This window comes from Cynocephalus volans, chromosome X (genome assembly GCF_027409185.1).
Source record: "Cynocephalus volans isolate mCynVol1 chromosome X, mCynVol1.pri, whole genome shotgun sequence".
NCBI classification, from domain to species: Eukaryota; Metazoa; Chordata; class Mammalia; order Dermoptera; family Cynocephalidae; genus Cynocephalus; species Cynocephalus volans.
The window spans coordinates 65,045,116-65,069,483 of record NC_084478.1 but is presented as its reverse complement, the minus strand read 5'-3'; the positions used below and the strand labels follow the sequence as shown (position 1 = coordinate 65,069,483).

The 24,368-nt window shown below is 48.2% G+C and overlaps 1 protein-coding gene across 1 annotated transcript; it reads right to left on the bottom strand.

Moving 5' to 3' along the window:
• Window positions 1-270: 270 nt before the first annotated feature.
• Window positions 271-10,685, bottom strand: PORCN (porcupine O-acyltransferase). The gene is made up of 15 exons (XM_063083583.1): window positions 10,578-10,685; window positions 9,768-9,940; window positions 8,383-8,575; window positions 7,978-8,021; window positions 7,424-7,605; window positions 7,213-7,343; window positions 7,080-7,097; window positions 5,874-5,888; window positions 5,661-5,786; window positions 5,401-5,501; window positions 4,262-4,338; window positions 4,106-4,169; window positions 3,913-3,998; window positions 2,778-2,888; window positions 271-644 (listed from the first exon to the last, which is right to left on the bottom strand). The coding sequence occupies exons 2-15, from the start codon at window positions 9,901-9,903 to the stop codon at window positions 543-545; spliced, it is 1,386 nt and encodes a 461-aa protein (XP_062939653.1). The 5' UTR covers window positions 9,904-9,940; window positions 10,578-10,685; the 3' UTR covers window positions 271-542.
• Between the last annotated feature and the right edge of the window lie 13,683 nt (window positions 10,686-24,368).

Below are 24,368 nucleotides of genomic sequence, written 5' to 3'. Positions count from 1 at the left end.
TTTCCGGCCAGTTAGTATCAGGCTTCCTCCACCCCCAACTATACAATCTATGCCCGCCCCATTCAAATCAAGCAGGACCAGGACCCTGCCATCCAATCATCCAATCATGAGCCAATCACAGTCTGCTCCCTCTTCATGGTTCCCAGCTTCCAAACCTTTATCCATGCTGTACCACCTCACTCACTCCTATTCCCCTATGAGCAGTGAAGAGCGAGCCTATTGTATATTTCCTACTTTTATTTGACAATAACAAACTTTATATAAAAAGGAAGAAGGAAGGCGGGGAGGCCCTGGATCTCTCTCTCTCTGCTTCCCCGATCATCCTCCACCCCTAGGCCCCAGCAGGGACCACCCCCTTCCTGCCTTGTGGTGGGGTGGGGATCGACAGGCATGGAAATGGTGTGTGTGTGTGTGTAGGGGTGTCGGGGATCAAGGATGGTGAGGGATCAAGGAGTAGAGAGAGGGCCTTCCCTCATCCCCCATCAGAGCTGGCACCCTGAGGAGGGGTCTTGAGGGGGCTATTGAGGGTCCACAGATATGCCTCATCCTATGAGACGGTAGAAGATCCAGCATCCAAAAGTGACCCAGTGGCTGGCCCAGCTCAGCTCTGACCACTTGTGGACAGTGTATGCCATGCCATAGCCCTGTGGGAGAGAAAGAGGTGACAGTCCCACTTAGCAAAGACAGAGTCTCAGGAAAACCCATCCTTTGCTCAAGGACATTTCTGTGACTGCACGGTAACCCTAGGTGAGGCCCCATAGAAAGGCCTGGGTATATATGAAAGATGACTAGATGTATATTTGTTTTCTTCTCTAGAAATCATTTTAAAAACAAGACAAGGCAGTCCCACTTCCTGACCTGTAATCTCCCTAATATGTAAAGAGCTCCTTGAAATCAATTTTTTTTAAAAGAAAAAAATTGCCGAAGGAGGTGAGTAAAGGAAAAACAAATTCCCAGTAAAGGAAAAACAAATGGCTCTTAAACATACAAAAAAAAAAAAAAAGCTCAGCTTCATGCATAATCTTCTTCCTATAGAACTGGCAAACATATCCAGGAAGTTTGAGAGGCACTCTGTGTCGGTGGGGCAGCAGGCACATTTACACATTGCTGGTGGGAGGGCAAAAAGGTAACCTCTCTACTAAGACTATCGGGAATAGATCCTACAGATATGTCTGCCCCTGTGTGACTGTATATGGGTACGACGGTTCTTGCTGCAGGGTCATTTGCAATAGGAAAGGACTGGAAATCACCTGAGTTTCCACCAATAAGGGACAAATTAAACTGTGTCACATCCTCACAATGAAAAAAAATGAAGTGGCTGGCTGGTTGGCTCAGTTGGTTAGAGTGCAGTATTATAACCCCAAGTTCAAGAGTTAGGATCCCCACAACGGCCAGCCACCAAAAAAACCCCAAAACAACAAAATTTCTAGTAGAAAAAAATGAATGAGGACACTGTACTGATGTGTAAGATTTTCAAGAATTACAGAACAATGTCATTTGTGTATTACTTTAGGGTAAAAACTGGAGGAAGGAAATTAAAATACATTTTTTATATTTGCTTGATATGCTTAAATTTTAGAAAGATATTTTTTACAAAATGAATAAAGGTGACACATGAGAGGATAGGGGATAGGGTGTGGGAGCAAGACTTTTCTCTGAATATCTCAAATACTGTTTGGTTTTTTAACCGTGTGATATGCATTAACTATTTTAAAATATTTTAATAAAAATAAAACAAAAACTTTATTTAAAAAGAAGCAAAACCTAGATTTTGCACACTCAACCTGAATAAAAATTAAAAATTGTTTTTAATGACAGAAAACATAAAATAAAGTTTTATTTTCAATGAAAAATTAAAACCCTAACTAAAAGAGAAGGAAAACCTGGATTCTGCAAGAGCCATATGAATAAACGTTATTTTTTAAATTGTCCTTAATTTACAAAGGAGTAAAATCTGGAATTTGCATACTCGAACAAAAATAGTGTATACATTTTAACATAAAATTTTAAAGTAGCAGAACCCAGAGTTTGCACACCCAACCCGAGTAAAATAAAATAAATATATATATATATATGTATATATATATATATATATATATTTTTTTTTTTTTTTTTTAAGATGACCGGTAAGGGGATCTTAACCCTTTACTTGGTGTTGTCAGCACCACGCTCTCCCAAGTGAGCGAACCAGCCATCCCTATATAGGATCCGAACCCGGTGCCTTAGTGTTCTCAGCACCACAGTCTCCCGAGTGAGCCACGGGCCAGCCCTAAAATATATATTTTTAAATTAAATAAGAAAGAAATCTTGTGGGCCGGCCCCGTGGGTCACTCAGGAGAGTGCAGCACTGGTAGCGCCGAGGTCGCAGGTTCAGATCCTATATAGGGATGGCCAGTGCACTCACTGGCTGAGCATGGTGCAGACCACACCAAGCCAAGGGTTGCGATCCCCTTACCGGTGGGGGGGGGGGGGAGAAAGAAATCTTGCAAATTCTACGTAAACAAAAATGAAGTGAAGTAATTAATATAAAAAAGTAAAATCTGGATTTGCACTCCATCTCTATAAAATGAATTTTATAAGTAAAATAAGTAAACAGATCTTTCACACTTCACCCAAATAAATGACCCAACAGTGTGACTCAACCAGAGGGACAATGGGAAGGAAGGACAGAGAAGCTCTGGCTGCATGAGCTAAGAAACACAGCATGAGGAACTCATGCCTTGGCCTCCTGCCTTTGTCCTCCCCAGTTAAGCCCCCAGCCCAGGGCCCCACCTCACCTGCTCCTCTGTGGTGTCATCCACATCAACATCAAACAGGGAGCCAAGGTAGGCCAGGTGGAAGACAGCCAGGGCCCCAAAGAGCAAGTTTAAGGCTCGCACCCCCAAGTCCTGTGGGGGACAGATGGATATGTTTGGCAGCTGGACTTACTCCCTGTCCTCCACCTCCGCCTGCGCAGGGAGCCCAGGGGGACACAAAAGGCACAGTGGGTTACAGGAATGAGCATGCCCAGGATACCCCCTGAGATAGGAAAGAGATGGTTCAGGGAGCCTCTTGTGGGAGCTCAGAAGCATCCAAGGATGAGGATGCTGTCAGCAATGAGGGCATCCAGGTTGGGAGATGCAAACGCTTAGGCAGAGGAGGAGGAATGGTGGGGCTCTGAGTCGGGGGTTTGTGGTGATGAACATCGGAGGGTGGGTGGGAAACAAATATGAGGTTGTCTGTACTTCTCATTGCAAACAGAATGAACAAAACAAAACAAAACAAAATCCCCATGCGCTAGAGGGCCCACACTTCTCACCGTCCTCCCCCTTGCTCACTCTGCTCAAGCCACACTGGCCTCCTCACTGTTCCTCAAAGATTCCAGGCCTGTTCCCATCTTAGGGCTTTTATGCTGGTGTCCCCTTTGCCTGGAATGCTTCCCTCTCTCACCTCCTTTAGTTAAAGGACTCCAAAATTACCTCACCGGGGAGGCTTCCTGACCTCCCTTTTGAAAATGGAAACCACCCACCCCCCGATTCTTCCCTTATGTATTTTCTCCTTAGCACTACTCACAATCTAACAAACTATTATTAGACTTTCTGACTTATTTTTTATTTACTCTCTCCCCCATTAAAATGTTTGTCCCAGAGGGCTGGGACTTTGGTCTGTTTTGTTCACCACTGTGTCTCCAGCACCTAGAACAGTGCTCAGTGTATGTTCATTGGAGGAACAAATGCCAGGTGTGTATACAGCAGGTGCTCAATAAATCCCTGTTAGAGAAACAAATGCCAGTGAATAGAGGTGAGGTTACAGAGATGGCTCAGGCACCAGAAGAGGAAACTGGGCACCCTGAGACAGATAAAAGATGGAGACAGAAGTAACATTTTTGAGAAGGAAGTACTGGGCATGAGGTTGCTCGGGCTGAAGCCTCACCGAGCGATGCTTGTGTGAACAGTCTGGCCGGCACCGCTTGGACAAGACACAGGCACTGAGGATCCGAGCCAGGCGCTTCCGGAGGACTAGGGCAGTGGGGGGAGGTAAGGGGGTCAGGTTAGCCTCAGGGGATGGTGGCTCCAGCCCCCCCACCAACCTTCCATCTGTTAGCCGGGCTGAGCCCTGTACTCACCGTGCTCCACGTAAGTGATAAATGCCAGGGACAGCAGTACCGCCGCCAGGTGGAAGCTGAAGCCCTGGAGGGTCCCAAGGGGCAATGAGGTAAGTGAGGAGGAGGTCCTGCCACCCCCACCCAGCTTCCACCCTGATCCCTCTCCACCCTGCTCACGTGCAGGAGAGCGCTGGCTGCATAGGTGACCAGCACGGCCGAGAAGGTCCCCAGGCGCAGAGCATTCTTGAAAACATCTGGAGGGGGAGATGTGGGGCAAGATTCTCCTGAGATCCACCCTGACCTTCCTGGAGGGCCAGAGACAGGAGGAGGATACCCACAACCTTTTGGAGCCCCTAGGATAAACTCCTTATGATGGCTTCAAACTTCACATGTCCAAAACATAGCTCCCAGTCTTCCCTCCCAACTTGCTCCTCCCACAATCTCCGAAGTTCAGTCAATGTCAACTCCAGCCTTCTAGTTCCTCAGGGCAAAACCCTTGGAATCACACCCTTGATCTGCCCTGCCCCTACTCCCACGTCCAAACTGTCAGCAAATTCTGTCAGTTCTATCTGCAGAATCTACCGGAATCTGACCTAACCTCTCCACTGGCTGGCCTGGACTACTGCAGCCACCTCCTCACTGCTTTGTCGGCTCTCCCTCAGTGTGTCCTCACAGCAGCCACAGGGATCCTGTTACAACCCAAGTCAGCCCGTGGCCCTCCTCGGCTCAGATTCCTGCCATGGCTCCCGTCTCTCTCAGAGAAAAAGCCAGTCCTCTCCGTGGCCCGCGAGGCCATACAGGACCTCTCTGACCTCACTGGCCCTCTCGCTCACTCTGCTCCAACCCCCTGACCTTCTTGTTGCTCCTCGCACAAGCCAAGCAAGCGTCCGCCTCAGGGCCTTTGTACCTGCTGTTCCTTCCATCTGTTTCCTCCCCCACGTATCTGCAGTCCTTGCTTGCTCACCTTCCTCCGGTCTTTGCTCAAATGTCACCTCCTCAGTGAGACTTTCCCTGGCTAATTTATTTAAAGTTGCAACACACTTCTTCCTGCCAGTACTCCTGAATCACCACCTTTGCCTGCTTATTATTATTATTTTTTTCCATAGCACTCACCACCACCAAACTATTGTGTATTTTTTTCTCTTGTTTATTATCTGCTCCCTCCACAAAATGCCAGCTCCAAAAGGGCAGGGATTTTTGGTAGTTTTTTGGGGGTCCCTGCTGTATCTTCAGTGGCTAGCATACAGTAGGTGCTCAGTAAATGTTTGTTGTATGAATGTGTGAAAGGGCCCTGGAGTGGCGACTTGGTGACTCACAGTTATTTAGCCAATAAGACATGGGCAAGTTCCAGCTCGTGACAACTTCTACCATTGACCGGGGCAGCTCCACATTCAGTGGCTTGGACACCGTCAGGTCCCTGTGGGCAGAAGAGACAATTAAATCCATTCGGGATCTCAACCCATCTGACCACCACACTTTTGTCTTGGCTGTCCTCTCCCCTGGGAGTGCCTTCCCTCCTCCCCGCAGCTCCTCTAGGCAGCACCCTGTGGGAGAGTAGACCCCAAGTCCTCCCCACCATTCCAGGTGATCCTTCTCCTCGGTGAAGCCAGCCCCCGCCAACGTGGCCGTAGCTTCAGACAGAAAGCCCACAAAATAGTTGCTGAAGTGGAAGGAAACAGCACTCTCGTAGGCTCGCAGCCACCTGGGGAGGAAGGATCAGGCGAGAGAGTGTCATGCCCAAGCCCTGGCATGACACCCCACCATGTGTCAACCCGCTCTGTAGACTCACCTTACCATGTTGCCCCTAGGGCCCCCAGGGGTCAGGAAGGCAGCAGAGAAGAGAGAAAAGAGAATCAGAGAGGCCCTGGAGGCTGGTGTGAGTTGTTTACAGACAAGACAGACAGAAACAAAGTAGCAAGAGAGGTGGACTATGATAATCACATGCAGACATACACCATCAGGCAGTTAGTTTCATGTGGTTCCAATGGATGCATGAGATGTCCTATAACATGACATGGCCCTGCAGCCTCACAGGGCTAGACATATCGAGCCAGCCACCATCAGAGGCCCTACCTCACAACCCTGCACCCTCAAACAGCCACACAGACACCCAGCCTCGAAGTACTCTCCCCTGACTCAGGCACGGAGACCATCAAACACCCTGCTATGCACATTTGCACACCCTGTCAGTTGTACAATCAGACATGGTCAAAAACAGGGAGCATCTGGCACTGGAGAAAGCATAGTTTCTGAAATCAGGCCTGGGATTAAAGCCTGGCTACGTAGCTGGGTGCCACCGGTCAAGTCACTTGACCTTTTGGAGACTCATTCAGCATCAGACATAATCAGCAGCCAGTGAGTTGGGGAGTGGGTCATACAATCAAACAGCCAGATCAAATCCTGTCATCAAACTAGAGGCAGACAGTGGGTTCTACAGACAGGCATAGGAACATAGTTGGTCATGACCCCTCAGCTAGACAACACCAAGCAGTCAGAGAAGGGAGACACAGGTAGAATCAATCACAGATTGGTGCATGACATGCCACAGTCAGACCTACTCCTGGCCAGAGAGACAGCCACACATCCATCCCATCATTGACAATAGCACAGCCGGAACTCACAGTCCAACATTCAGGGAGTCAGTGGGCAATAGGCCAATAACCCATAATACCCCAGCCAGAGTCACAAACAGGTCAGGGCCACCAACCAACACACATGTCACTCCCCATTACAGTCATGTCACTTGTTTCTAACAGCAAAACAGCTGAATAGATGGACAGCCAGACACATAGTATGTGTCCGAGCATCAGTCGTACGTGGAGTCACAGAGCCCATCTTGGTCAAACAGACAGCCACAGACAGACATCCAACCTCTGTCTAGTCATGGGGTAGATGGTCAGATGGCAGACGGTCGGACGTACAGAACCAATGGGTCAGAGGCTGTGCCCCATCCCCCAGTCAGCCCCACTCGCCCTCAGCACCTGCCCTCATTTACCTGGCTTTGCGTTTCTTGCTGTAGTAACAGAAGACAGACAGAACCATTAAGAGACAGGCTCAGAGTTGGGGAGACCCCAGGTCCCTACCCAACCCCCTCACTGCTGGGCAAGGACCTCGAAGGCTGTGCTCACTTGCGAAGGAGGCGGTCACCGTCGAGGGGGATGAAGTATGGGAAGAGGTAGGGGCCCACACAAGTGGACAGCACAAGGCATAGCATGGCCAGCGCCAGGCTCCGGGCCCCCTTCTGCAGCCAGCGGCGGCTCTGTGGGGATCAAGGCTCCATGAACACTGCCCTGTGGCGGCTCCCACAGTCCTGGCCCACCTGTTCACCCAGGTCCTCACCAGCGGGCGGCCTTGGACAGCCTGTAGGTAGCTGTGGAAGGATATCCAGGGCCCAAAGACGATGGTGCCCACGAAGTAGAGGTAGCCCATGAACTCCACAGGCGAGGGCACTGCACCCACCTCACCCCGGTCCAGGTCGAAGCCCAGAGACACTGCCTTCATGGCCACGATCATCTGGGCCCCTATGGGTGGTACCCATGGCCAAGTGGACAGGCAGAGAGCAGGTCAGCATGGGGGGATAGAGAGCACCGGGTGAGAGGTGGTAGGAAAGGGGGCTTCAAGGATGGATAGGTGGGCATGGGGTCAGACAGGCAGGTGGGCAAGTGGGCCAGGTCAGGCAGACACCCTTACTCAGAAGAGTCAGGCACATACACGAGATGGGACAGGCAGACTCGGGGGAAAAGCAGGGTGGGAAGAGACGCAGACACAAGGGGGTTGTGAGGACTGCAGGACAAGGGAGAAAAGTGGGGGAGGAGAGACACAAGGTGGGGCAGTTAGGCAGTGTGGACTAGGGCAGGAGGGTTGGGGCAGGTGCGAGGGGCAAGACTCCCTACCTCGCATCTTGTGCCATGTCACGGTGTCCACCATGTGCATCTCACTGAGAAAAAAAGGTGCTGGTCTTGGCCCCATGACCCCCCAACCTCCAAGGCCACAGAAGGGGGATACCAAGGTGCCAAGAGGGTTCTGCCTTCCCCTGTCCTGCACAACCTCATGGAGGAATAATTCTTCTAGGCTCCCTCCTTTGGGGGAGCCCATGCCCAACCTGTCCTGTACAGTCTCGTGAAAGGACAAGTCTCCCAGATTCCCTTCTGCAGGAACACTCCACACCCTCTCTGTTCTGTGCCTCCCATAGCACAATGATTCTCCCAGACACCCTCCCTGTCTTGGACAACATCATCAGGGGCCTGAGGACCCACCCGCTGTTCCAACAGTGTGAGGATGAGGACGCACATCCATACCCCATGAGTAGGTAGATGAGGATGGTGACGGAGAGGAAGACGCCGCGATGGGAGGAATGTCGGCAGAGGAACAGCACGAGGTAGCACAGGAGGCTGAGCAGCACGACCCAAACCATGTGCAGCTGGAAGAAGTGGTAGAGGCTGAAGAACCCGCCTGCCACGGTGCTCGCATGCTTCAGGTAGGATGGCAGCCCTTCGGGTGAGAGGGAGAGAGAAAGAGAGAGAAGGAAAGAAGGAGAGGGAGAGAACAAGAAAGGGAAGATTGGTGGGCTGCTAGGAAGGGGGGATGGTGAGGGCAGAGGGCAGAGCCTGGTAAAGGCCTAGAGGGTGGAATGCGGTGGGATTGCATGGGGCCCAAAGCAGGTGTTGAGGAGATGGAGAGGGTGGCAGGGTCTGGGTTTAAAGAAAAGAAACATCTATAAAGGACATTTGGGGGACCCTGGAAGAAATTCAAATATCAATTTATGTTGGATTGTATTGCCTCCAGGTTAAATTTTTTGGGGGGGTGATTGTTGAGGCTGTGGTTGTGGGGGAGGATGTCCTTGTTCTTAGGGGCCACACACTGAAGGATTTGGGGTGAAGTGTCATGATGTCAGCAGGTTATTCAAGTGATTCAGGAAGATGATAGATAGACGGACAGGTAGAAAGACAGGTAGAGCAAGCTAATGTGGCAAGATGTTGACAGTTGGAGAATCTGGCGATGCATATAAGGGTGTTCATTGTACTATTCATTCAACTTTTCCGTAGCTTTGAAATATTTCAAAATAATAATCGTGGGAAAAAAACAAAACATGCATTTAACATAAAAGAAAAAGAAAGTGTAGAACCTCTGAATAGCAGATTTCCAGAAGTCTCAGCATCCTATAGGAACCTTGGGGACCTGGAATTTTATCATTTGGATTCAGGCATGCTATGATTATAGAAATATTGCAGAATCCTAGGATCCAGAAATCTCATCATGCCCTGATTAAAGAAATCCAGAAAGGCAACATTTTGGAAGCCTAGAATGTGAGAATTTCAACTTGTCAGAATCTCCAAACCCTGTAACCACGGTACTTTGGGATTCCACAACCCTGTGACATCAGAATTGCAGAATCTTATAATCTTGGGATGTAGACATTTCAGGATTCCAATATCCAATAATCTCAGCTTTCCAGAATCCCAGAACCCAGGAATACTGAAGGGCATGGCTTGGCATGCCAGGATGTGGCTTAGTGTAGTGTGATAGAATGGGGCTTGGCATGGTGGGATGTGATGGAGTTGGACATGCTGGAGCCTGGCTTGGCAGGGCAGGACATAGCAGGTTAAGGTGTAGCTTGGTGTGGATGAACGTGGCAGGTGTGACATGGCCTGGTGTGGTGGCACGTGGTGTGGCAGGCACTTACCGAGCCTCCAGAGGAGGCGGCAGGCGAGGCAGATGGCAAGGAGCAGCCAGATCTGGTCAAGTCCCTGCTGGGCAGTAGGAAGGAGACAGCCCTGCAGTAGCTGCTGGAAAAATTCCTGGCGGCTGAAGGTGGCCATTGTGGACCCCCACGGATGGATGGACAGATGGATAGATCTGCCAAAGAGGGGACACAGAGGGAGTGGGATGTCCATGGGGCAGACTAAGCAAGGGATGGACTTGAGTGCTCAGATTTCAGTTTGGGGCTGACCAATCGACATAGAGACAGGGCACTGGGGGTCTGGGGGGAGGGTGTGAGCATCAGGTACATCAGACTGATCCACCAACTGTATGTGGGGAGGTGTTCTGGATGCACACACACAGCCTGTGACCTGCGATGAATGAAGGACCTCTGTCTCCTGAAAGCTGTAAACAGTCCAGTCCGATGGTGATCAAATGGTGTACATTCTAGGCCCGTATATCAAATGGGGCGCGGGGGTGGGGGGAGCTCCCTGGTTTCCAAGGTAGACTTGCCCTGTGTGGAGGGCCGTGTGCATGTCTCCTTGTATGGATGTGGGGGTGTCCTGGATCCTTGCCCTCCCCATCTCACCCCCACCTGGCGAGTGGCCGCCAACAAAGTCCTTCCCAGGTCCGGGGGCTGCAAGGAGATGGAGGTGGTCGTAGAAGACATAGCAGAAGGGAGAGAGGAAAGGTGATGGGGAGGGTTTCCCAGGACACACGCGACAGATCCGCGCTCCGGGAGCCAGGCTCGGATGGGAGCGGGGGAGCTGCGAGCCCACTGCTGTCGACCTACCTGGCAAGAAAGAAACTGTGGTCCTGGAGCCGGGGACTTGCTGCTGCCTCCACCGTTGCCGCCTCCTCCGGGCAGCCTCCCCTGCAGGCCGCAAGGCCGGGACCAGCAGCGGCTCCCAGCGCGGCGAGGCGAGCGGGCCCTTTAAATCCCGGGGAGGCCCGGCCGCCAGCTCAGCCAATGGGAGAGCGGGAGGGGGGCGGGGACGGGAGGAGGGGAACCGGAGGATGGAGGAAGGAGGAGCGGCGGGGATGAGGGGCTCGGGCAGAGCGTTAGTGCCCGCAGCTTTCCCGCCTGCTGCCATCCTGGCTGTCCAAGAGCAAACTTCCGAATCGCCAGATCTAACCCTTGGAAGCTGAGATGGGAAAGATGGGGGAGGAAGGAGGGGAAGTCCTTCTCCCTCGACTGCTCCCCCGCGCACCTCCCGTGCACACTGTTGTGTCCCCTTTCACAGATGGGAAAATAAACCGAGGTCTCTCCTTCCCCATCTTTTGAGGGAACTGAAGGAACCTCCAACCTTCCCCACTTCCAGGGACCGGCCAGGAACATTTATAAGTAATAAATGTTCCTTATAGGAACGCGAATTAGGAGCACAAATTAGGCACCTGTGTTTCCCTTGGAGACTAACTGTGAGCATTTGGCTTGAGTCTGAGAACTGATTTGCCTGCTTAATTCCCCATCGGATTCAACTCTGTATTGAGGGTGACCCTAGCGACCACTAAGTGTTTCCTGTGAACCAGAAGGAGGCTAGTATGGAGCACTCGTAAAGGGGGCATTTATAAAAGCATTTACAGTGGCGCCAACAAAGATCTGTATTGGGCTCTATCTGCACCAATGCTAAGGATTTATGCAGCACCTTCTGTCTGCCAACCCGACCCTGCAGCCTCTGAGCACTCCATTTTGTCTTTAGGGTGATGAAGGGCTATTCTCCCCAAACAGCAGTTATTGGGCACTTGGCTATAATGTGGAAGGGAGAAGTTGGACCCCACCCTGACCTGGGAAGCCAAGGAAAACAGTTTCTAACCAGATTAATGCCTGCCTGTATGGAGCTGGGCAAATCGTGTTCACTCACCTGTCTTTGGTGTCCCTTTCTGCTAAACAAAAGAGTGGGATTAGCCGTTCTTTGCTTGGGAACACCAATGGCAATTGAAGAGAAATGTATGTCTCCTTTCTTTTTAAAGCAAATTTTAACATGAAGTTAAATAGAGTTTTAGCTCATAAATTAATATTCATGTATTACAAATGAAAGCATTTAACACAGTAAGAATATATATGAATTATCTATCTATCATGCACATGCACGAATACCAATTCCTTTCCTTAACAACAGAATACAAGCCATAAATCTTACGAATTAGATTTCATTTTAATTTTTTTATTAGTTGTTAAATACACTCTAAATAGAGTCAACAATGACCCATGGCACTTGCTAAAAATATTTCCCTTAGTTACAAGACTTGGCATTCAAAACTGGAAGATCCTCACTATGTGTGTGACGTTCACAGACTTGATTGTTCCCATCGATGCTTCTGATGTGTGTGATAAAGAACTAGTATCTATATTCTAGGACACATAAAGAACATCTACAAATGAATAAGAAAAGGACAAACAATACAGTAGACAATGGACAGCAGATACGAATACATAATTCATAGCAGAAGACATCTGAAATGACCAATATGTATAATACAAGGATACTTCAAAAAGTTCGAGGAAAAAAAGAATTAAAAGATAATATGAATCTTTCCATGAACTTTTCGAAGACCCCTTGTATATGAAAGGATAACCCAATTTCTTTAGTTATCAATGAAATGCAAAATTAAAATAACAGTGAAAGACCATTTCACATCTACCAGATATGATGTTTCATGTTTTTATCACTGGAGCTTAATAGAGAGTGGGCACTCAGTAAATGTTTATCAAATTTTATAGCCGTTGTAGTCATTCTGGGTTATGGTTTCTGGGGCATTTTAAATGATCTCCCCATAATTAAAGATATGCAAATTAAAACAATAAGATCTTTTTTTTTTTTTTTTTTCTTATGGGACTGGCAAAAAATGCCAAGCCTCATAATAATAACATATCTACTCTTTCTTTTTATAATTTATATATAATCCTTCTGAACTATGTAATGCCTTTCCGAACTTTTTTTTTTTGGCTGCTGGTAGGTAACGGAAACTGAATCCTTGACCTTGGTGTTGCAAGCCCACAGTCTAACCAACTGAGCTAACTAGCCATCCCTGAGCTGACTGATACTGGTTGCAGATATGATGCCCTTTTAACTAAACATTTCAGTGTGAATTTCCTAAGAACAAGAATTTTCTTACTTTCCTACCAGCAGAGTATAAGGGTTCCAGTTTCTCCACATCCTCACTAGTACTTGTTATCTGACTTTTTGAATCTAGCCATCCTAGTGGGCATGCCAATAATGTCCTTCCATAGAAAAAGGAAATCCTAGGCCAGGAGATACACTCTGTTATCAGGTCTTTTTCGTCTCCTCCAATCTGGAGCAATATCTCGGTCTTTCCTTAACTTTCCTGATCTTAATGTTTTTGAAGAGCACAGGCCAATTCTTTGGAAGAATGTCTTTCAGTTTGGGTTTATCTGATGTCTCCTCATGATTAGATTTGGATTATGCATTTTCAGCAGGAATTCCACAGCAGTGACACTGTGTTCTCAGTGTATCGGGAGTCACAAGATAATGGTTAGTCCCCAAATTGTTGGTACTAGCTTTGATCATCTGGTTAAGATGGTGTCTTCCAGTTTTCACCACTGTAAATTTACAATGTTCCCTTTGTAATTACTAAGTATCTTATAGGGAGAGACTATGTAACTCTCCCATTCTTTTTGTTTATTTGTTGTTTTTTGTTTTGTTTTGTTTTTTGGTGGCCTGTACAGAAGGAACCTGTGACCTGTAACTCTCCAATTCTTTTCTCAAACTTCTACTCACTAGTTTAGCATCCATTGGTGATTCTTACCTGAAGCAATTACTACTTTGATGATGGCCAGATGATATTCTTTTACACGTATAGCTGGGATTTTACCAAGGAAGAGCTTTTCTGTCTGTCTTTCTATCTGTATGGAACTCATGGATTCCTTTTTAATTTACAGGTTAAAATCAGTTACTATTTTCATTATCTATTTATTTTAAAAATAGCTTAATTGTAGGGTCGGCCCGTTGCTCACTTGGGAGAGTGTGGTGCTGCTAACACCAAGGTCGCAGGTTCAGATCCCTATATAGGGATGTCCGCTTAGCTCACTTGGGAGAGCGTGGTGCTGACAACACCAAGTCAAGGGTTAAGATCCCCTTACCGGTCATCTTTTAAAAAAATAAAAATAGCTTAATTGAGATATAATTTACAAACCATAAAATTCACCTGTGTTAGATGCACAATACAATGGTTATTAGTGTATTTACAGGCTTGTGTAAAAATCACCGCAGTATAATTTTAGGACATTTCAATTGCCCTAAGAAGAAACCTTGTGCCCATTAGCAGTCAATCCCTATCTCCCCCTGACAGCCCTAGGCAACTACTAATTGCTTTCTGTCTCTATAGTTTTGCTTATTCTGGACATTTCATGTAAATGGAATGATATATGTGGTCTTTTGTGTCGTGTCTGGTTTTGTCCACTGAGCATAATGATTTTATCTTTTACATTTTTTTGTTTTTGTTTTTTTTTGGCAGCTGGCTGGTAAACCCATGACCTTGAGGTTGCAAGGCTGTGCTCTAACCAGCTGAGTTAACCAGCCAGCCCTTGTTTTTGTTTTGTTTTGGTGGCTGGCCTGCAGGGGATCCAAACCTCTGACCTTCATGTTATCAACACCGAGCTCTAACCAACTAAGTAACCGGCCAGCCATACTGGTTTTTTAATTGTGATAAAATACACATAACATAAAAGTTACCATATTAAGCATTTTTAAGTGTACAGTTCAGTGGCATTAAGCACATTCACATTGTTGTGCAACCGACACCACCATGCATCTCCAGAATTTTTTCCATCTTCTCAAACTGAAACTCTATACCCATTAAACACTAATTCTCCATTCCCTTCTCTCCCCAGCCCCTGGCAGTCACCATTCTACTTTCTGTCTTTACAAATTTGATTACTAAGTACTCCATATAAGTGGAATCATACAGAATAGTATTTGTCCTTTTGTGACTGACTTATTTCAGTTAGCATAATGTCTTCAAGGTTCATCCATGTTGTAGTACGTGTCCTTCCTTTTTATGGCCAAGTAATATTCCGTTGTGTGTATATACCACATTTTGCTTATCCATTCATCCATTGGTGGACACTTGGGTTGCTTCCATCATTTTGGTTATTGTGAATAATGCTACTCTGAACATGGATGTACAAATATCTCTTTGAGACCCTGCTTTCACTTCTTCTGGATATACATAACCAGAATTGGAATTGCTGTATCATATGGTAGTTCTATGAGGATACATCAAAAAGTTCACGGAAAGATTTGTATTATCTGTTTTCTCGTTTTCTTTGGGGGGGGGTGGCACTAGCCAGTACAGGGATCAGAACCCTTGACCTTGGTGTTATCATCATATTATCTTTTAATTCTATTTTTCCACCAACTTTTTGAAGAATCTTTGTATTATTAATTTTTTGAGGAATCTGTGTTTTCCACAGTTGCATTCAGTTCCACAATTTTACATTCCCACTAACATTAATTTTCCCCATCTTTGTTAATTGTATTTATTTTAAAAGTATGTGAAACATTAAGATGGTTTCAAAAGTCAGAACTAGATCAAAAAGTGGGAATGTGGGGGGTGCCACAGCCCTCAGTCCCGCTCCTCCTCCTTCCTCCTTCTTCCATGCCATTCCTTCCCCTTTTCCCTCTCCCCCTCCCTCCCAACTGCTCTGCAACAACATCCTAGCATGTAAAGAATAATATTAATAAAGTTACATTTTCTTTAAAAAAAAGTGAATGTGAAATAAATAAATAAATAAATAAAAGTATGCTCAGAGAAGTGTCTCTTCTCTGTCCTCTTCCTTCCACCCAGCTGCCACCCACTGCCTCTAGGCAATCTCCATAGTTTCTGCTTTATCCTTCCTATGTTTCTTTTTGTAACGATAAGCAAATACATGTATGTTTTCTTGTATCATCTTGTTTCTTTTTTTTTTACAGCAGCACTTTAAAAAAATTATTTTTTATTTTTTAATTTATCAGTATAGTTGATTTTTTAATTTATCAGTAGTTGATTTTCGAGTCCCTTTAAATCATCTTGTTTCTTACATGAAAGTCTGTACACTGTACATACTTTTTTGCACTTCTCTTTTTTCACTTAACAGTATGTCCTGGAGATCACTCCTCATTAGTTCAGAGATTTCTTCCTTGATCATTTTACAGCTGCATAGGACTCCATTGTGTGAATGTATCTTTATCAACCATTGCCTAGGTATAGTAACTGATATTGTTTCCAGTATTTTGCAATTATAAACCATCGCTGCAATGAATAACCTTATGCAAATGCACAGTATTTTCACATTGTTGGAGGTGTATCTTCAGGGTAAATTGCTGGAAGGAGTTGCTTGGGCAAAAGAGAAACATGTTTTTGTTAGATGCCAAATTCTCCATCGGGGTTGTAAAAAGGACTTTTTAAAAAGCACAAAGAAGAAGAAAAGCTGCTCTTCACAAAAGAAACCAAAGTCTTTCTCACTGCCATCCAATAGTCCACGTTGGTTTTAAGACCGAGGGATTAAATTTCACAAAGACTTATTTTTTACAGAGTGATTTAATTTCACCATTGTTGGTGCGTCTGCTGATGGCTACACCCTCCCACACATGACCTCACACTGCCATAAGAACTGCCCATTTTAAAGAGGCAGCAACTGAGGCTCACATGTGATAAGCAACTTGAGCAGCCTTCTATGGACAAATATCTGTGACTCAAAGCCTGTCTGGGCTACAGGCGGCTTTAGAGATTAAGTATTTGTTTCTCTGTGAGATCCCAGATCTTCTAGAAAATCTGATGAAAGCCAAGAGCCCTCTCCTTAGGAACACACTGAGAAAGAGTAAAGCCCCTGAAATCTGGGAGCTGGCTTGACACACACAGCTAGGCCTTGGTGTTCTCCTGTTGAACATGAACAGTTGCACAAAACATCAACAGATAGGGCTGCTCTGTAACTGTGATGGATCAAGACAAAAACATGACCAGCCTGTCATCTTGCCTGAACATGGACACATGAATATTGTCCAAACCACAAAAATGACCAGATATCCTCCTAACGTGGCTAAATGCTATTTCTTTACCAATTACAGCTTTAGCCTCCACTCTAGTCTGCCCTTCTGGACAGGATTTATTGAGAAACCCAATAATGGAATTACCCCCACTTCCTATCCAGAGCAAAGCCCTGATTCCCTAATCCCTCCTGCAAATCACCTAACACAAGCCCAAATTCTATCATAAGTTCTTTCCACCACTCTTTTACTGAGACCACCTCCCCCTACCCAGTTCCCCACAGTGTGTGCCCTCCCTTGTTGAAATGAGCAATAAACCCAACTTGTTCAATCACAGATGTGTTTCTGGGATTCTGGCTGGAGGGCTTTGACAGCACTCACAGAGTTGGCTGCAAGTTCAAGGGCTCTTTGGAACCCCATCTATGGATGCCTCTAGTCCACTGACTCCTAATTAACTGGCTTTGAGCCTAGAGCCTTACTAATACCATTAAACAGATGGAGAAACAGAGGTCTAGACAAATTAAGTGAGTTCTTCAAAGTCCCACTGTGAACTAGGAGCTGAGTAGGAACTGGAAACCATAGACACTGACTCCAAGGTGAGACATGGGACAAGCAGACATGGGACTCATCCCCAAGCCCATCCCTGACACAACAATGTCTTCCTGGTACGGGCCACAGAACTACCCAGCAGGACATGCTCATCTCCGAAAGATGGCTTCATTCCCTTTCTGCCCTAGCTTTCTCTCTGCAGAATGGGCCAGTGAGATCCCAGGTTGAGGTGAGGGATAAGGGAACCCCACACTGGGGTTGTCCTCAAGGAGGCACAGGCAGTGAGGTCTCAGCCTTGTCCTTCCTGGCCAGCTACTCTGTTTCCTGGAATCTGCATCCACACGGATCCTATCAACAGTAGCATACTTCATCCTCATCTCAGTTTCCCTCTGCCTACTGCCCTGCCTTTGCCCACGCCCTCTGCCTGGAGCCTTCTCCATTCCCTTCTCATCCCTGAGCTCTTGTAATTTCCCTTCAAGATCCAGCAACTCTGAGGAGGGAGAGACCTTTCCCACCTCCTGCCTCTGAGACCCTCACACCCTGGACAAACCCTCTCTCCATAGGCTTTTATCACACAGAAGTGTCTGACTGTTTCCCCACGAGGTAGTGCTGCATCTCTGTCTTGTCTGGGACCCTGGTGCCTGCACTGGGATTGGCTTTCAGGCGATGTCTCACAAGTGTTGACTATGGACCCATCAACCAGCTGAATAACAAGGGTGGGGAAGGGGTGGGTGTTGCTGGCCTCTCCCTGCCCAGAGAATACTTGGGATGGGGCTGCCACTGGACTCTCTGGCTTTGGGGGTCACTGAGGCCCCTCCTCACCCTGTGGCCCCATTGCCCTTGGTTTACCGCCCCACCCCACCTGTAGGCTGTTGCCCCCCTTCCTTTCAGGGCCAGCTGGGGCCTTCCCATAGCTCCTGGCAGTCCAGGGCCTCCCGGCACATTGTCCCCTGCCCCAAGTCCCCCTGGCACCACAAGATCACACCACCCTCACGTTGAGCTGTCAAGGCTAAAGGCCTTTCCTGACCAGGGCTGACACCCAAAAGGCTGGCAGCACCGGGCTGGGGGGCTGGTTCGGCTACTGAGCCCTGTCCCCTGTCAGGGATGTCATTCCTAGGACACATCCTCTACTGTTCTCCCAGCTCTTGCTCCCTGGGAAAGAAACTCTATCCAACAAAGCCAACAGTGCTCCTGACAGAGGCCTAGGATGGTTTCTTAGAATAAAAATTCAGCTACCCTCAGGAAAATTCAGAAGCTGCTGCCCTCGAGGAAATCTTAGAGCCCCAGCTGGGAGTGGCCTTACCTTCCGGGTCTCTTCCCTTGGCAACATGGCTGTGCATCCCTCAAGCCCCACAAGCTCTGCGGAGCCAGGTACACTGGAGTGTACATGCCTGATGCCCCTGACCACGTTGGGTCCCTGGCACATGTCCCCAGAGCACATGGAGTGTACCAGAACTCATGATCACATCTGCATACTCTCCAGCTGTCTAAGCATCCATTCGTCCATCTTGGGGACATGTCCTATAAATGACATCCTTCCTGAGGTTTAGGGTCTTTTTGTGTTTTTGAATTGCAGGCTGGAGGTTGTCACATGTGTCTCCTTGGAGCCTGGAGCAAGAGCAGGCTGGCCACCCCAGGCTTCTGACCACACTCTCTGGGTGCTGGCTCTTTTGCTCAAAAGCTATCTGTGGCTCTCTAGAGCCAGGAATTAAAAGCCCCTGCTCAGCTTCCCAGTGCCAACTTCTGCCTCAGCCCTCCATCCACCCTATGCTTCAATCGCACTCATTCTCTCTTATACCTCCCATGCTGTTCCTACTTCCAGCAATGCCCTTCCTTCTCCTCTTCCCTGGCAAACACTGACAGATCTGTCAGCACTCAGCTAAAGTGTCACTGTCATAATCAAATGCTCCTTGGGGTATCCACATCATCGACCACAGAATCATGCAGTGAAGACATGCCTGAATCTGTGTCTCCAGCTAGACTGAGAAGACCTAAAGGGCAGGGGGTGGATATGGATCATCTCTGGGCTCCCAATGCATGGCACAAGGCTGGATCCCCAGCAGTCATCAGTCATGTGGGTGGGCAGATGAATGCATAGGCGGGTAGGTGGGAGAATGATGGGTGGATGAATGGGTGCAAGGCTAGGCGAGTGGTTTGGGAGAATTGTGGGTGGATGTACAGAAGAGTGGGTTGATGATGATTCTAATGTTCTAACTGGTCCCATCTGCTTCCTGATCCTCCCCTCTGACCCTCTCACACAGAACTCATCTTTAATGATCCAGGAGAACAAACCTCCCTCATTCAAACAATCAGTGTTAGAAACTGATGCTTGGTGAATACGTGCCTATGCAACAGGTTTGGAGCGAGCCAAACTGACAGGCTGATAGCCAGACAGACAGATGCCTCAGAGGAAGGGAGCAGAAGAGCCTGGAGCTCAGATGTGCCTGGGAGGGCCATCTGCTGTGAATGGAGACGTACGATGGGAAGGCTGTTACTCTTTCCTCCTGGGCTGCCTTTGAGCCGCTGGGTCCATTGAGCACTTGGAAGTCTCCTCAGAGCTGTATGCTTTTGCCACGCTGCTCTAAGTTCTACCAGAAGATGAAATCATTTCCAGTGAGGCTTTGTCTTCTTCATATAGCCTGTGCCACAAACATGTTTAACTGCTTCTGGGAGTCATTGACATTTTAGTACAAGTTACCTTTTAAATGTCACAGAGGGCAGAATTCTGGCAGCTGAGAGAGATGGGGTAACTTTACAGCATAAAACTGAGTACCTCCAAGTAGTGGGCAGAGAGGGACTAGGGCTGCTACTGGTTTTACTTAAGGATTCTGTGATGGCCTACCATAGTCAACTCAGCACCTCTTCTATTTAACACCACCCTCCATTTTCTTTCTTCCTTTCTTTTTTGGTGGCTGGCCAGTAAGGGGATCTGAATCCTTGACCTTGGCATTACAGGGCGGCACTCTAACCAACTGAGCTAACTCCATTTTCTTTAGATGACACACCTCACCTCGCTCCAGGGCATTTGGTTCTTGTGGGGCTAACTCCCTATCCCTCACTGCTCCTCCCCAAAGCTCCAGGAGTTGAACCCATGACTAACCTGGCCAATCTGTCATCCTGACCACAGGGTCAGGAATGGGCATGTGTCCCAAGCCAGGCCACATGACCTAAAGCTGGAACTGAAGGGGAAGAGGATTCTCTGTCTGTTGGGGCTCCTAGCTGTCCGGGGCTAGGGGAGGCAGCCACCACATGGGAGAACTTGCTGAGGGTCAAGCCATCAAAGAAAAATCAGATCCCCTTCCTGGAGAGAGGGACACCCAAAGCTCACTCTGCCCCAGGTCTTTTCCCTTACCCAAGTAACTCCCTTTTACCTTAAGCTGGTTTGATGTGTGTTTTGTGTTTTATTTTTTATCTTTTGGCGGCTGGCTGGTACAGGGATCTGAACCCCTGACCTTGGCATTACAAGGCGGCACTCTAACCAACTAAGCTAACCAGTCAGACCAAAGTGAATCCGTCTGTCTTTTCTTTCTTTCTTTTTGTTGGCGGCTGACCAGTAAGGGGATTTGAACCCATAACCTTCGTGTTATAAGGCTGTGTTCTAACCAACTGGGCTAACTGGCCAGTCCTGACATGTGTTTCTGCCTCTTAAAATCCATAGATCCCTGAAGAGTACATCTGCCTTCCTTCCCTCTCAGCCCATGTGGGGTTATCTTCCCATTTTGCAGATTGGACCTCTGAGGTCGGAGCACACCAATGCCACAGATAGGAGTGAGGATCAGAAGGGACCCCTCAGGCCACTGAGTCCATCCCCCACAAGTTCCCCTGGCAAGTCTCAGGAGTGGCCTGGACCTCCTCCTCAGTGACCAAGCAATTTGGGCAACTGGGCTCTTGGCAGACTCTGCCATGAGACTTCCTGTGCTGTGGAGGGGAGTGTGTTTTTCCTTCTTATCTGGTCTCCAAGAGCATGGCCTGGTTGGGGGAGCTTCAGCTTCCGGCTGTTATGCTCCTGGAGAGCATCCATTCTTCCCCAAAAGTCCTCAGCAATTCACAGCTCCAAAGTGCCCATTGTGCACATGGAAAAACCAAGGCCTAAGAGGTGACTGGGAAGTCACCCCACAGTTACCTGTCGGGAATTGTGCTCTTCTTGTGCTCCTCCCCCTTTGTCCCCTGGGCCCTAGGATCTCCTGGATGGCAGCATGGGGGTTCCAGAGAGAGCAAGCCAGGCATGTCCTTCCTGGCCAGCAGTCTGACCTCCCTGATCCATAACCTAAAAAGAACTTGGTGGGTGATTTATCCAAGGCTGAAACAGCTGGTTCCTACTAGGCCAGCATCTGGTAGGGGTCCCAAGCATGCTTTCAAAAATGTCTGCCACTGGAAGTTCTGCAAAATGAACAGACTCAATAACTAACAGCTGATGCATAGTGAGTGCTTACTCTGTGCCCGGCAATTTGAAGAGCTTCGTGTCCATTATCTCATTTATTTACTTATTTTGGATGGCTGGCCAGTAGTGGGATCTGAACTTTGACTTTGCAGTTATCAACACCACGCTCTCACCAACTGAGCTAACTGGCCAGCCCTGGAACCACAATCATCTGCATTTTATAGGTAAAGAAGCTGAGGCATGGCCACTGAAATAATCTGCCTGAGAATAAAGCCCTTCCCACATGTGTCACTAGCACAGAAGCCCAGGATGGCAATGGGGGCATTTCAGCACAACCCCGGGCTGGCTGTGTCTTGGATCTGAATCAGGGTACAGCACAGAGGGTGAGAACTGACAGGGGCGGGTAGGGCCCTCACCACAGAGCATCACTCCACATCCCCCCGTAGAGGTATGTCACAGCCCCCCATTTCACGCCCTGTGCAAAGCACAGCCTCCTCCCTCCAGGAACAGGGCAGAGCCCAGAATAGCCTCAGTTCAGCTCTGTCTCCCATCCCAGTCCCTGAGGGTCACTTCAAGCAATTCCCCCCTTTTTCCCCTTGGTGATCTCATCTGTACTATGAGCTATAGACGCAGTGAAAAGATTATTTCCAAAATATTAACATTATGACTCATACAAATATAAAGTGAACACATTTCAAAGATTCTATTTTGATCATTTATTAATGAGGGAACTGGTAAGATGTTATAATAGGCTCAAAGGAGAATTTAACAGTCATACAGGCTACCAGGGATACTGAAATGAAATATAATGTTTGGAATCATCTTTTTCTACAGCGTAGAAATCAGTTGTATCTCTACAGGACAAAATTCATTTGCATTTTTATGAACAGGAATCACTGGTCCTGTACAGGTTAACTTCTGTCTGTACAGAGTTTCAGAATGGCTCAGCCAAGGACAAAGGTGCAGCCCCCTATAGAATCAGATAAGCCTTCAGGGTCTGGTAGACAACACTCAGAGTTCCATTTAAAGGACACCTGGGAATAGTTTTGTCCATACAAAAGCTTTTCTCAATTTTTCCTGACAACGCATGGGGCTGCACTAGACAAGAGCTGAGCATTTTTCCAACTTAGAGATGTCCCTAGACTGAGGCCTGGCCAGGCTTCGGGGCTATATCCACTTTCTGCATCATCCCAGGCTTCCTTTGCCTTTAAAGACCTGGACACTGAGGGGTGCCACCAGCTCACGCAGTGCCTTTGTGAACTTTAGAAAAGAATGCCCCTTTCTCCTGATGTCCAAGCCAGGAAACAGTGATGCTGGAGGAGCCCAGGCTGTGTTTCCATCCTCACTTTCCTCCTTGGCCAGGTGTCCTTTGTCGGGGCACAGCCTGCACAACTGTGCACAGTGGCCACTGCTGCTTGACATTCCACAGTCAGTTTTGCTGACCTCCTGGAGGATCTAAAAGGCCATTGTCTTGGAGGTGAGGTGGGAGCACAGGAAGGTCTTGACACTGCACCTGAGGACTTTTTCGGGTGAAGGTGGGCAGGGCTGGGGTGCTGAGACTGGAAGGAGAGCTCCCTCTGTTCTCTCCAAACCTGTTCTACATCTGGGCCAGACTTAGAACTCAGGAGCAGAAGTTACCATTCTCCAACCAGGGCCAGGAGAGGGGCTGGGGGTCCACGTGGCTTGGTGGGTGGCCAGGGCTAGTGATGGGGGTATCTTCTCCCAGTGCAGAGTTGCAATCCCACGACGCTTGGCTTCCCCCATGCTGACGTGCCTGTGGGCAGGACTCCCCAGCCCATTTCCAAGCTTTGCCACCTGGGGGAAGGGAGCAAAGACTTGGAGGTGGCAGAGGAGCAGCCGCCCTGCCTACTCACTGCCCATGGGCTATTCTTTCTGGCTCAATGCTTTCCTTGGCCTGGGCTGCAGATGGGCAGGCCATTTGTCAATAGAAAGAGAGTGCTGAGGCCCACAAAGGGCAATCAGCTTACCCTAGGCCAGCCATCGGCTCATACAGTGCCTTTGTGTAGGACTTGTGGGATCCTAGACAGCTCTTTAAGCCTAAGCTCCTGCTCCAGGGACAGATAGAACCCCCCTTCCCCCAGCCCTTGTTTATCTCTGTGCCCCTCCCAGGCCTGGGTACCTGGTCTCTTACACGCCATGAGAGAGCAGATGCAGCTTCCTGGCCAAACAAACACTGCTTTCCCACTGCTAGGCCTTTGCCTTCTGAGTGCCCCTTGCCTTGCCCCACCCCTGAGTGTCCAGCTCCTTCCCATTACCTTGGGCCCCTTCACTGCATCTTCCTACCACACCCTCTGGGAAGCCGCCTCTGAGTCTCCAGGCCCAAGTCTCTTCTTTCTGCCCCGAGGGTCCTCCTGGCACTTCTGCTTCATATCATGGTGGCTTACAGGCAATGCTCATCTTCCCAGCCCTGTGGAGTCTGGCTGCGTTGTCTCTGCATTGCCACGGAGCTCAGCGTAGTGCTCAACTCATGGGGAGGGGGCTGAATGAGGGATTTTGCTTGTCTCAAACTTTGTTACTCTAGCTTTGTCCTGAGTAACAAAGTTTGAGACAAGCAAAATGGTTCTGAATTTTACTCCCTGGCCTCTGCTGAAACCTGGATTCCTAGAGGAAAGTTTATCCCGTGTTTTCCCTTGTGATTCCCAGCTAG